Source organism: Ailuropoda melanoleuca, chromosome 9 (genome assembly GCF_002007445.2).
Source record: "Ailuropoda melanoleuca isolate Jingjing chromosome 9, ASM200744v2, whole genome shotgun sequence".
NCBI classification, from domain to species: domain Eukaryota; kingdom Metazoa; phylum Chordata; class Mammalia; order Carnivora; family Ursidae; genus Ailuropoda; species Ailuropoda melanoleuca.
Window position 1 is genome coordinate 5,231,317 of NC_048226.1, and position 11,264 is coordinate 5,242,580.

General features: G+C 61.6%; 1 protein-coding gene across 3 annotated transcripts in view; it reads left to right on the top strand.

Moving 5' to 3' along the window:
- The window catches only part of FURIN (furin, paired basic amino acid cleaving enzyme), a 12,077-nt gene extending 1,024 nt beyond the window's left edge, over positions 1 to 11,053 (top strand). The window contains exons 1-16 of one of the 3 annotated variants that reach the window (XM_034667857.1): positions 72 to 429; positions 3,378 to 3,714; positions 4,115 to 4,213; positions 4,302 to 4,397; positions 4,734 to 4,862; positions 4,969 to 5,045; positions 5,299 to 5,387; positions 5,885 to 6,057; positions 6,450 to 6,662; positions 7,119 to 7,219; positions 7,341 to 7,444; positions 7,533 to 7,650; positions 7,759 to 7,938; positions 8,360 to 8,484; positions 8,602 to 8,712; positions 8,894 to 11,053. In XM_034667857.1, the coding sequence (XP_034523748.1) occupies positions 3,538 to 3,714; positions 4,115 to 4,213; positions 4,302 to 4,397; positions 4,734 to 4,862; positions 4,969 to 5,045; positions 5,299 to 5,387; positions 5,885 to 6,057; positions 6,450 to 6,662; positions 7,119 to 7,219; positions 7,341 to 7,444; positions 7,533 to 7,650; positions 7,759 to 7,938; positions 8,360 to 8,484; positions 8,602 to 8,712; positions 8,894 to 9,483 (2,382 nt within the window). In that variant the 5' untranslated portion in view covers positions 72 to 429; positions 3,378 to 3,537 and the 3' untranslated portion in view covers positions 9,484 to 11,053. Of the gene's footprint in view, positions 1 to 71; positions 430 to 2,953; positions 3,715 to 4,114; positions 4,214 to 4,301; positions 4,398 to 4,733; positions 4,863 to 4,968; positions 5,046 to 5,298; positions 5,388 to 5,884; positions 6,058 to 6,449; positions 6,663 to 7,118; positions 7,220 to 7,340; positions 7,445 to 7,532; positions 7,651 to 7,758; positions 7,939 to 8,359; positions 8,485 to 8,601; positions 8,713 to 8,893 lie in introns of those variants that run through there. The other 2 variants (XM_034667858.1, XM_002919790.4) reach the window with 2 other exon arrangements.
- The last annotated feature ends 211 nt before the right edge of the window (positions 11,054 to 11,264 follow it).

An 11,264-nucleotide genomic window follows, 5' to 3' on the forward strand; every position in this document is an offset into this window, starting at 1 on the left:
CCCGCCCGGCGTTCGGAACTGGCTCGGGGGCCGGCCGGAGGGTGGAGCCGCGGGGAGCGGAAGGGCGCCCTGCAGCCCACCTGAGCGCGCTGGGCCCGGCTCGGCCCCCGGCCCCTGCCCGTGCCGGTACTTTTCCGCTTGGGGCCGGGGTGAGCCCTCTGACCTCAGGAAGCGTCCGCGGGGCCCCCGCTGGGGGCGGGATGGGGAGAGAATTCCAGAGGCGCCGGGTGCTCCCGCCTCCCCGCCGGCCGCCGGGGGCCGCCGGGGGCCGCCGCCGGCTCGCCCACTCCGCGGCCGGGGAGGGGAGGAACGGCTGGTCGCCGGGCGGAGGGGATTATTCCCGGCCCGGCCTCGCCCCCGCCCCCGCTCGCACACCTGGACGACCGAGACTCAGGTGCGGGTTCCTCGGGCTCCGGGAGGCTGGCTCAGGTAGGTGCTCGGCTGCCTCCCGCCGAGGCCTGGCCCAGGCCCCTGCTGCCCCCGTGGGGTGGCTGGACTGCGGGGCTCCCTGCTTGCCAGACAGGTCTGACAGCAGTCACTTGTCTGATCTGTACCTGCTATCCGCGTGCCCGGGTTGGGGGGTGGGGTGCAGACCCTCTGCCGGAGGAGGTGTTGGAATTCTATTTTTTACTTGGGAAGTGTGAGGGGAACCCAGGTGATGTGGCCTAGTGAGGGCTGGGCAGCTGCTGGCCAGGTGTGGACACAGCACAGGAGAGTAGCCAAGCTTAACGTGTCTCAGCCAGAGCAGCCCAAATTTTACTGTTTCCTATATGGGGCTTTCACGTAAGATTTTATTTTATTTTTTTAAAAAAAGGATTATGGGGCTTTAAAAAAAAGTTTGAAAATCTCAGATCTAGCAGTTTTTACCACCAAGGAAACTGAGGCCCAGAGAGAGGAAGTAACTTGTTTGAGATCACCCAGCACATGAGTAGTTGAGCAGAGGGGAAATCAGAATTTCAGGGGAGCCTCTCAGTGCCCATAGCAAGACCTGGCTTGGTGTCTCTGCTGGAAGGAGAGACTGGGTCCTGTCCACACCAGACCTTCAGCAGCCCGGCCGGGGGGTAGGTTCAGTTTGAGGCTTCGGAATGGCTCTCTGTATCGGCGGTTCCTGGGACCTCTGGAGAAAGGGCTTTGCCTAAGAACACAGCCAGGAAGAACACTCCCAGCTCTCTCTGTGTGGCTGCAGCCCAGAGCCCAGTCCCATATGAGGGGGCATCACAGGAGGCTAGAAATACAGCAAGGGGGGGGGGCAGTTAAGCTGAACTGGGACTCAGAGGGTGAGTCAGAGTCTGGGATGGGGGCGGGGAAAAGCCCATTCATTCATTGTTCTCAGCGCCTGCTCTTTTGGGGGGGGGGTGGGAAATCTTTCCTCCGTCCAGGATGCTGAGGTAGGGCTGTCTGGGGGCTTCGGGGCTCTTCGGAAGCCATATCCACAGCTCCCTGTGGCTAGGGATGCTGGGCAGAGGGAGGCAGGCCCTTTCTTGGGGGATTGTTGGGTTGTGCCTGAAGCTGGCTTTCTTTTTGGGTGCAGCAGGGTAATTCAATAGTTGGTTAATCACCTTTAACGCCTAGCAGCTGCAGCTCCATTCACCATGTGCCGGAACCCGGGCTAGACCCAGATGAGCCCATCTTGATTTGGGGGCTTCGGCAGGGCTCACAGCACTGTGGTCCGGGGCAGCTTTACTTGCCATCTGGACCCAAGAGGCGGCTGTTGCAGTGGGCAGAAGGGCAGAAGGGGCCTTGTTCCTTTGTGGCTCTGCCCTCAGGGCCCCACATCCTCTGTTATGAGAGGCTTGGGGTCCCTTCGCACCCTAGGGCCACCCAGCCATTGCTAAGACTGGCTTTCTGGAACTTGGACGCCCAAGGCATCATGGGCCCATCCTGGAGCCCCATGGACTCTGCCCCGTTCAGGGTGAGGAGGAGCCGTATTGTGCATGCCTCCTGCCATCAGCTGTCGGGTTATTTTGGTGTAAACTGAAAATACTCTGGGAATTGTGTGTTGAGTCCCTCCCAGCCTGCAGGGTGGGACTGCAGTAGGAGCGGCCAGCGACGCTGGCTGTGGCCGAGGGTAGCCCCTGGAGGGGCAAGGTTTCCCAGTGGCGAGCCCGCCTGCCCAGCTGCCCACAGTCTGGGTGAGCTGGGGAGCTTCGTTTTTGCTGTCTGGCAGAGTGGCCTCCTTTGGGGCTGGGAGCGGTGGGGACATCCGGGGCCCTGTGGGCAGGCTCTCTGCTCAATGAGCTTGGCACTGAGACAGGACACCTCTGGCAGCCCCACTGGGGCCTCCCCCAGTTTCTCCCCACCCCAGGGGCTTGGCTTCGGGCTAGTCAGGGGCCCTATGTGGGGACAGTTATGTGGCCCCAGGCAGAGAGGTCCCGCTGTCTGTTTGCCGAAGGAGGAAAAACAACACGCAGACTATTGATTCAGCCTCACCTTGGCGCTCCTGGCTCAGCAGCCAGTGTTTGCCCTGGCTGCCCGGGCTCAGATTACGCAAGGCTGGTGGGCGTGGAGTGCAGGGGGGCTGCTGGGGGCCCCTGCGCCCAGGCCTGGGCAGGGCAGGGCTGGGTGGCCCCAGTGTTTCCCAGGAAACAGCCTAAAAAGAGTCTGGGCCCCTGACTTTGCTGATGGCCAGCGCTCTGGGGTCTGCCCGGGAGGGAGGTGAAGCCCTGGGATCCTCTCTGCTTAGCCCCCAAAGCCCCATCCCTCCTAGGGTCACCCACTGTTTCTTCCCATAGGGCTGTGGGTCTTGGCAGGTAACTCCCTATGGCTGGGTCTGCTTTGCTGAGCCAGGATCCCCTGGTGAGCTGCATAGACACCACCCATTAAAAAACTTTGAAAAGCCAACATTTTATAAAATATACCTAGGTAATTTGGAAAATATACAATGACACAAAGAAGAAAATAACAGTTATTCGTAATCGTCACCATCTTGAGAGAATCGTTAACGTTTTAGCACGTGTCCTTCCAGATTTTGTTTTGTGGTTATATATAAATACACATGTAAAAATAGTTCTTTAAAAACAAAATGGGGTCATGTGTACATACTGCTTTATAACCCATCTCTTTTTTTACTTTGATTGTGGTGAACATTTATTCTGTTGTTTCTGATTTTGGATGACTCAAGCCCGATACTCTTCATCCCACTTCCGTATTCTTGTGTGGAGAGAGACTTAGGAGCCGTGTGTGTGTGTGTGTGTGTGTGTGTGTGTGTGTGTGGAGGGGGGTCCATCTGGCTGGCTAGCTGACCTTGGGGGGGCTGGATTCTCTTTCCTGGGGCCCTTTTCAGGCCTAGATCGAGCCATGGAGGTGGGAAGGCAGCTTCAGCACATGGCTGGGGAGGGACTGACTGTCTCCCCCTCTTCCTCCCTTGTTCCCCTCAGAGCCGGCGGCACTCCTCCCCTCACAGCCCTGCCCTGCTCGGCCCCATGCCCCCGCCAGTCAGCCACGGGCCACAGGCAGTGAGCAGGCACGAGGGAGCCGAGGCCCTGTGACCAGGCCAAGGAGACAGGGGCTCCGGGGTCCCGGCCACCTGTCCCCCCCATGGAGCTGAGGCCCTGGTTGCTATGGGTGGTAGCAGCAGCAGGAGCCTTGGTCCTGCTGGCAGCCGACGCTCGTGCCCAGAAGGTCTACACCAACACCTGGGCTGTGCACATTCCCGGAGGCCCCGCCGTGGCTGACAGCCTGGCACACAAGCATGGCTTCCTCAACTTGGGCCAGGTAGGTGCGCTGACTGCCTGCTGGTCTATGCATGGGGCATTGCCAGGGGGTGGGGTCAGCGAGGGCAGGGGTTCAGGCTCCGGGACCAGGACCGTGGGCTTATCTTCTCAGGGCCATCTGGGTAGGAGGCATGTTTTGGGTGGCTAGGGGGATGGGAGCAGTGGCTTGTCCTGCCCTTGGGCTTCCGACATAGGTTGTTGGGAGGACCAGACTATGCCAGGGAGGGTGAGTCCCTCTCCGTCCCCTGCACCTCCTGGCCGGGTCCTGGGCAGGGAGCAGATGCCCCACCACCCCCTGGCGTCGTGAGCCTCCCCTTGCAGCCGCTTGTCCACCCCCGTCCGCTGCCTCCCTGGGGACTGACAGATGGAAAGCCCGGCTCAGTCTCCCTGCTCTGTTGCAGATCTTCGGCGACTATTACCACTTCTGGCATCGAGCAGTGACAAAGCGGTCACTGTCGCCTCACCACCCGCGGCACAGCCGGTTGCAGAGGGAGCCTCAAGTGAGTGCGGCCCCAGCCCCTCTTGCTGCCACCCTTCCCTTCCCACTCTCCTCCTCCACCCACACCGCTCCCCCTCACTCCCTCGCAGGTGCAGTGGCTGGAGCAGCAGGTGGCAAAGCGAAGGACCAAACGGGATGTGTATCAGGAGCCCACAGACCCCAAATTTCCCCAGCAGTGGTACCTGGTACGTGGCCTCGGGTCATGGGTCCTCCTCCCCAGCGGCATCCATCTGGCCACTGAGGGCTCCGGTGGGAGGGGGAGGCTGACATGGAGGCCTCCCCTCATCCTTCTTTCTCTCTGCTGAGCACTCTCTCCCTGCCCCTTCCTGCTAAGCCTGGGGGTTGCCCTTCCAGAGTTCTTTACGCTCCCGTGGAGCCCAGGCAACCAGGGACGACATTGCAGGGGCAGGTGGAGAAAGAGGCTTTGGGGGGTGGTGAAGGGATTCTTCAGGGTACCCCTAATCTCACACAGCCAACCACATCTTGTAAGTGCTGGGGTGATGGGGCGGGTGTCTCTGCAGTCTGGCGTCACCCAGCGGGACCTGAACGTGAAGGAGGCCTGGGCTCAGGGCTACACGGGGCATGGCATTGTGGTCTCCATTCTGGACGATGGCATCGAGAAGAACCACCCAGACTTGGCAGGCAATTATGTGAGGAGGTGGGGAGGGAGGCAGCGATCCTGGTGAGGGGTCTCAGGGCGGTGCTGGTCTACCACTGTGGTCAGACTGTTCCTGACGATGGCCATGTCCTCTCCAGGACCCTGGGGCCAGCTTCGACGTCAACGACCAGGACCCCGACCCCCAGCCTCGGTACACACAGATGAATGACAACAGGTAAGCAATGGCAGGTCCCAGGCCCCTGCCTTCCTTCTCCTCCCTTCCATGAGGAAGCAGGGTGGAGCCCGGGTGAAGACCCGCTCCCCCAGTAGGCTCCTGTTCCTGTAGTCGTGCTGCAGCTCTGGTCAGAGCAGGGGTGGCCGTAGAGCGGAGAGTGTGGGAGAGGACCGAGGTCGTGGCTGGAGGGGTGTGCTAGGCTGCACCTGCCGTGCTCTGTCCACCACTAATGCTGTGCTCTTGGCCCCGGCAGGCATGGTACACGGTGCGCAGGCGAGGTGGCCGCAGTGGCCAACAACGGTGTCTGTGGTGTGGGCGTGGCCTACAACGCCCGCATTGGAGGTGGGTGCGGGCCTTGGCCACCCTGTCTGTGGGGAGGGCCCTGCGGGTGGGATTTTCTCCCATCCGGCCAGTGCCTGTCACTTTCCACCGTGGCTCCGTTTGGCCATGTGGCTGTTCCTTAGAGGCTTCTCGACAACTCAGAGCTGAGGCACTTGTGCCGTGGGGCAGGGTGAGGGCTTCTTAGCACTCCCTGAGTCCCCACCGCCCCCTCTGAGTCCTTACGTGGCAGGCCTTGATGGCCACGCTCCCTAGGGAACCCAGAGGCTTGTTCCAAGCCAGGCTGTGTGGTTGAGGGCAGGGTGTGTTCTCGTTCTCCCTTCCAGCCCTTGTCCTGGAGAGGCAGAGGCAGGCCCGGGGTTAGGGGCTCCGGGCTCCCCAGCACCGGCCTCTGCCTTCCCCTGGGCGTTCTCCGGGGGCAGGACTGGGTATGCTTTGGGGGGTGTTCCTGGCAGCTGGACCCACGCAGCATCCCTCTCCTCACCCCCCTCCGTGGCCAGGGGTGCGCATGCTGGACGGCGAGGTGACGGACGCGGTGGAGGCTCGCTCGCTGGGCCTGAACCCCAACCACATCCACATCTACAGCGCCAGCTGGGGCCCCGAGGACGACGGCAAGACCGTGGATGGGCCTGCCCGCCTCGCCGAGGAGGCCTTCTTCCGGGGGGTTAGCCAGGTGTGCGGGGGGCGGGCGCTTTCTTCTGTGTGTTTCCGTTCCTGTTTATCCTTGTGTTACACAATTTTATACAAGGCTTATCTATTAATATGTTAATGGACTAGACTGGTAGCAAAAGAGAAAAATAAGTGAAAATCACCCATCGTTCCAGCCCCTGCAGTGACCAGTCTGGGCATTTTGTTAGCAGCCCGGGTCTGTGGCTCCGCACAGACAGACAGACTTGCACAAGTGCCCGACGCAGCGGGGTCTCACAGGGGGCAGAGTAGGGCGGCACGTGTGGATGAGGGGTCCTTAGGGGTGGAGCCCAAGCCTTCCCTGTCCCCAGCAGCACCCTCCCGCTAGGCCTCCCCCACGCCCTGTCTGTGAGTGACCCTGGCCCGCTCTGTCCGCAGGGCCGCGGGGGGCTGGGCTCCATCTTCGTGTGGGCCTCGGGGAACGGGGGCCGGGAGCACGACAGCTGCAACTGTGACGGCTACACCAACAGCATCTACACGCTGTCCATCAGCAGCGCCACGCAGCTCGGCAACGTGCCCTGGTACAGCGAGGCCTGCTCGTCCACGCTGGCCACCACCTACAGCAGCGGCAACCAGAATGAGAAGCAGATCGTGAGTCCCGCTCTGGGGTGGGAGGGGGAGCCGGGGCTGCTTGCTGGCTCTGCCCCCTGGGGCAGGGGGGGCCTGCTTCCCAGACCACATGTGGCTGGGGGATGGTGGCCCAGACGTCATGGAATGGGAGCCGGGGGCTCTCTTAGACTGGGAATGGGGCCACGGGGCTGTCTGAAGCCCCTGAGAAGTGCAGACTCTCTCTAAAGATGTGCGTGGCTCTGAATGGTTCCAACCTGGAGTTTAATCCCTCGTGCCTTGGGAAACTGAGGCCTAGAGAGGGCCAGGCATTGACCTGTTCACAGCTAGTGAGCAAGGCAGCAGCTGGGCCCGAGGTGTCCTGGCCCTGGCTCCCCTGCCACCTCTTGGTGCTCTGGGCCTGTGGGCAGAGCAGGGGCAGGCAGGTGGGCCCTCTAGTCCCTCCACCATCACAGGCCTAACACACTGTTCTCCTGGTAGGTGACCACGGACTTGCGGCAGAAGTGTACCGAGTCGCACACGGGCACCTCGGCCTCTGCCCCCTTGGCAGCCGGCATCATAGCTCTCACCCTGGAAGCCAAGTAAGTCCGTGGGGGCTGAGAAGCAACCTTGTCCCCACCAGCGCCCCCTGCAGGTCAGCCCTTGGCTTCCAGCTTCTCTCTAAGGAGCCTGAGCCCCAGCCTCTCCCTCCCGTCTTTGCAGTAAGAACCTCACCTGGCGGGACATGCAGCACCTGGTGGTACAGACCTCAAAGCCCGCCCACCTCAATGCTAATGACTGGGCCACCAACGGTGTGGGCCGTAAAGGTGAGGACAGGGTGGCCCCGTGTGCAGGGCTGGGGGAGGGTGGTGGGCCTTCTGCTTCCCAGCTGACCCCACCTTCCCTGCCCCGCAGTGAGCCATTCGTATGGCTACGGGCTGTTGGACGCAGGTGCTATGGTGACCCTGGCCCAGAACTGGACGACGGTGCCCCCCCAGAGGAAATGCATCATCGACATCCTCACTGAACCCAAGTGAGGCCTGGACTCAGGCTGGGAGGGGTGGGTGGGGCCTGAGGCTCGCAGAGGGTGCGGCCCCTCCCTCCTGGCCAGGCTGGCAGAGCATCCCTGCTGTCTGCACAGGGACATCGGGAAGCGGCTGGAGGTGCGGAAGACGGTGACCGCCTGCCTGGGGGAGCCCAGCCACATCACACGGCTGGAGCACGTGCAGGCCCGCCTCACCCTGTCCTACAATCGCCGTGGCGACCTGGCCATCCACCTGGTCAGCCCCATGGGCACCCGCTCCACCCTGCTGGCCGCCAGGTACCTGCCCCCTCCCCTGCCAGCTGGTCCTGTCGCTCACACTCGCACACATTCATTCGTGCACTCACAACCTCCTGGACTTGTCACAGAGTCTTAGTGGCCACCACGTTCTTTTTGATGGGGATGCTGTTGGCACTTAAGAGGGACGGTTTTGCCCTAAGAGACTGTCCCACCCCTGGCTTCTACTCATTACATGCCAGTTGTGTGCCTTCTCACATATAGCAAGCACCTTGCACGTTTCCAGAATCTTCTGCTTGAGAACACCTGGCCTACTGGGAAACAACAGCTACAGGCATTTCCAGCCCAGTGGGGTTGGCTCTGCTCTGGGGGAGGGTGTATGGTCCATGTGTTGTGGCCTTGGTGTCCCCTGGCTGGGGTCTCCCAGAGGCCTCTGACAGCCATGGGCACCCTCCTCCCCCAGGCCACACGACTACTCCGCAGATGGGTTTAATGACTGGGCCTTCATGACAACCCATTCCTGGGATGAGGACCCCTCTGGCGAGTGGGTCCTGGAAATCGAAAACACCAGCGAAGCCAACAACTATGGTACTGGGGATGTTTGAGGACTGAGGGGGGACAAGGAAGGGAGCTGGCAGGCTCTGGGGTTCCAGGAGCGATGCCAGTGCTCCCTAACTCCTGCCTCCTCCCCCCACCCTGGAATAGGGACACTGACCAAGTTCACCCTCGTGCTGTATGGCACGGCCCCCGAGGGGCCACACACGCCTCCCGAGAGCAGTGGCTGCAAGACCCTCACGACCAGCCAGGCCTGTGTGGGTCAGTAGTGGTTGCTATTGGGGTTTGGGGGCCTGAGGTCTGGGGGGGATGGCGCACAGAGGGGACCTCTCCTGAAGCCCAGGGCTAGGAGGAATAGGGTTGGAAGAGATCTGGGGCTGGAGGCTGTTCAGGGCCGCCACGCCTGCGTGACTGACACCCCCTTCCTCCCCCGTGCCCACAGTGTGCGAGGAAGGCTTCTCCCTTCACCAGAAGAGCTGTGTCCAGCACTGCCCGCCAGGCTTCACTCCCCAAGTCCTCGATACACACTATAGCACCGAGAACGACGTGGAGATCATCCGGGCCAGCGTCTGCGCGCCCTGCCACAGCTCGTGTGCCACCTGCCAGGGGCTGGCCCCCACAGACTGCCTCAGCTGCCCCAGCCATGCCTCCCTGGACCCTGTGGAGCAGACGTGCTCCCGGCAGAGCCAGAGCAGCCGCGAGTCACCCCAGCAGCAGCCGCCGCGGCGGCCCGCAGAGGGGGAAGCGGAGCCCCGGCCGCGGGCAGGGCTGCTGCCTTCACACCTGCCCGAGGTGGTGGCCGGCCTCAGCTGCGCCTTCATCGTGCTGGTCTTCGTCACTGTCTTCCTGGTCCTGCAGCTGCGCTCCGGCTTCACCTTCCGGGGGGTGAAGGTGTATACCATGGACCGTGGCCTCATCTCCTACAAGGGGCTGCCCCCTGAAGCCTGGCAGGAAGAGTGCCCATCTGACTCAGAAGAGGACGAGGGCCGGGGCGAGAGGACCGCCTTTATCAAAGACCAGAGCGCCCTTTGACGAGCGCCTACTGCCTGCCCCTTCAAGCCCATCCCCTCCTTGGGCACTTTTTAATTCACCAAAGTATTTTTTTATCTCTGGACTGGGTTTGGACCCCAGCTGGGAGGCGAGAGGGGCAGAGACGGCTTCCCACCCTACCTATGGGCCCCCTGGCTGCCTGAGGTGGGGCCCAGGACCAGCTGGGGAACCGGGGAGGGCCTCACCCCACCTCCAGCATCCCTTCCGTGTGGAGAAAGGAGTGGAACCTTTAGGGCAGCTTTCCAAGGTCCAGGCCCCAGCCGGAGTTCCCTGCGGAGTGAAGAGGGTCAGCCCTTCTCTTTCGGGATTCCTGACCCGGGCTGCAGCTCTTGTCCCTTCCCTGTTCCTCTAAAGCAATAATGGTCCCCATCCAGGCAGCAGGGAGGCTGGCCTAGGGGGTATTTGAAGGAGGAGGCCACCTCTCCAAGGGCTTTTGTATCCCCGACCCTGTCCCCCACGTCTGGTGAGCCTCTTGAGGAAGCGGTGATCAAAGGAAGGGACCAAGGCAAGGCAGGTGCTTCCAGGGTGTGCACGCGTGCACACGCGAGTGTGTGTCCCTTTGCCCACCTCCACCACAGCTGGCTGCCCGCTGAGTGCGCCTGGCCCAACCGAGCCCCATGCTGGTGTCCTGACCACCCTAACTTCTCGGGCCCCCTCCCCTCCCGCCAGGGCCCAAGTCCCTGTTTTCTGAGCCCGGGGCTGCCTGGGCTGTTGGCACTCACAGTCCCGGAGCCCCTGGGTGGGTGGTGGGGAGGGACGGTGGCCCAGCCGGCCTCTCCCACCTCCCACCCGATGCTGCTTTCCCCTGTGGGGATCTCAGGGGCTGTTTGAGGATATATTTTCACTTTGTGATTATTTCACTTTAGATAATGATTTTTTTTTTTTTGTATTTTTAATGGGGGTAGTAGCTGGACCACCCACCTTCCTAGATCCACTGTCCACTCTGCTGTTCCCCCAGCTACCCTGGCCCTGAGGTGTGGGGGGCTGCAGCATGTTGCTGAGGAGTGATGAGGAGTTGAGCCCCAAGTCCTGAAGAGGCAGGCGGGCAAGCCACGTGGGCCCTAGGAAAGGGGATCGTGGTGGGAGGGGCAGGCTGTCATCTGTGTTTCAGATGGGGCTCATCGTGCCAAGGGCTCATGGGTCACTGGTTCTCCAAGTGCCAGGGGTGGGCAGGTGGTGGCCCTGAGCCCCCTCCAACACTGTGCCCTTGTGGAGAAAGCACTGACCTGTTCTGCCCCCTTAAGTCCCCCTCTTCTGACGTGCCTTTTGCACCCCTCCCATTAGGACAATCAGTCCCCTCCCATCTGGGAGTCTTCTTTCTCTCCCCTAGCCCTTCCTGGCACCCAGCCACCTGCCCAGGGGTGTCCCCTCCTCTCCCATCCCCCCACCCTTGTGGCCAGTCTGGCTGATTTTGTAAGATACTGGGTTGATGCCCAGTGATTTTTTTTTTCTTGTAATTTAAACAGGCCCAGCATTGTTGGTTCTATTTAATGGACACGAGATAATGTTAGAGGTTTTAAAGTGATTAAACGTGCAGACTATGCAAACCAGGCCTGATCTCCAGCGTGGTGATGTTGTTCTTCCGAGGACCCTGGGACTGCATCCGGGATGGGGGCGGGGATTGGGGCCAGTTGATGCCCCGCTTGCCACTTGCCTGTAGGTAGGCCCAGTCAGGACTCTAAAGGCTGTCTCCCACCAAGTTCTAGGGCCTCCTTGGGGGAGCAGTGGGCTGTGGAAGGAGGCAGCAGCTGGAGACAAGCCCC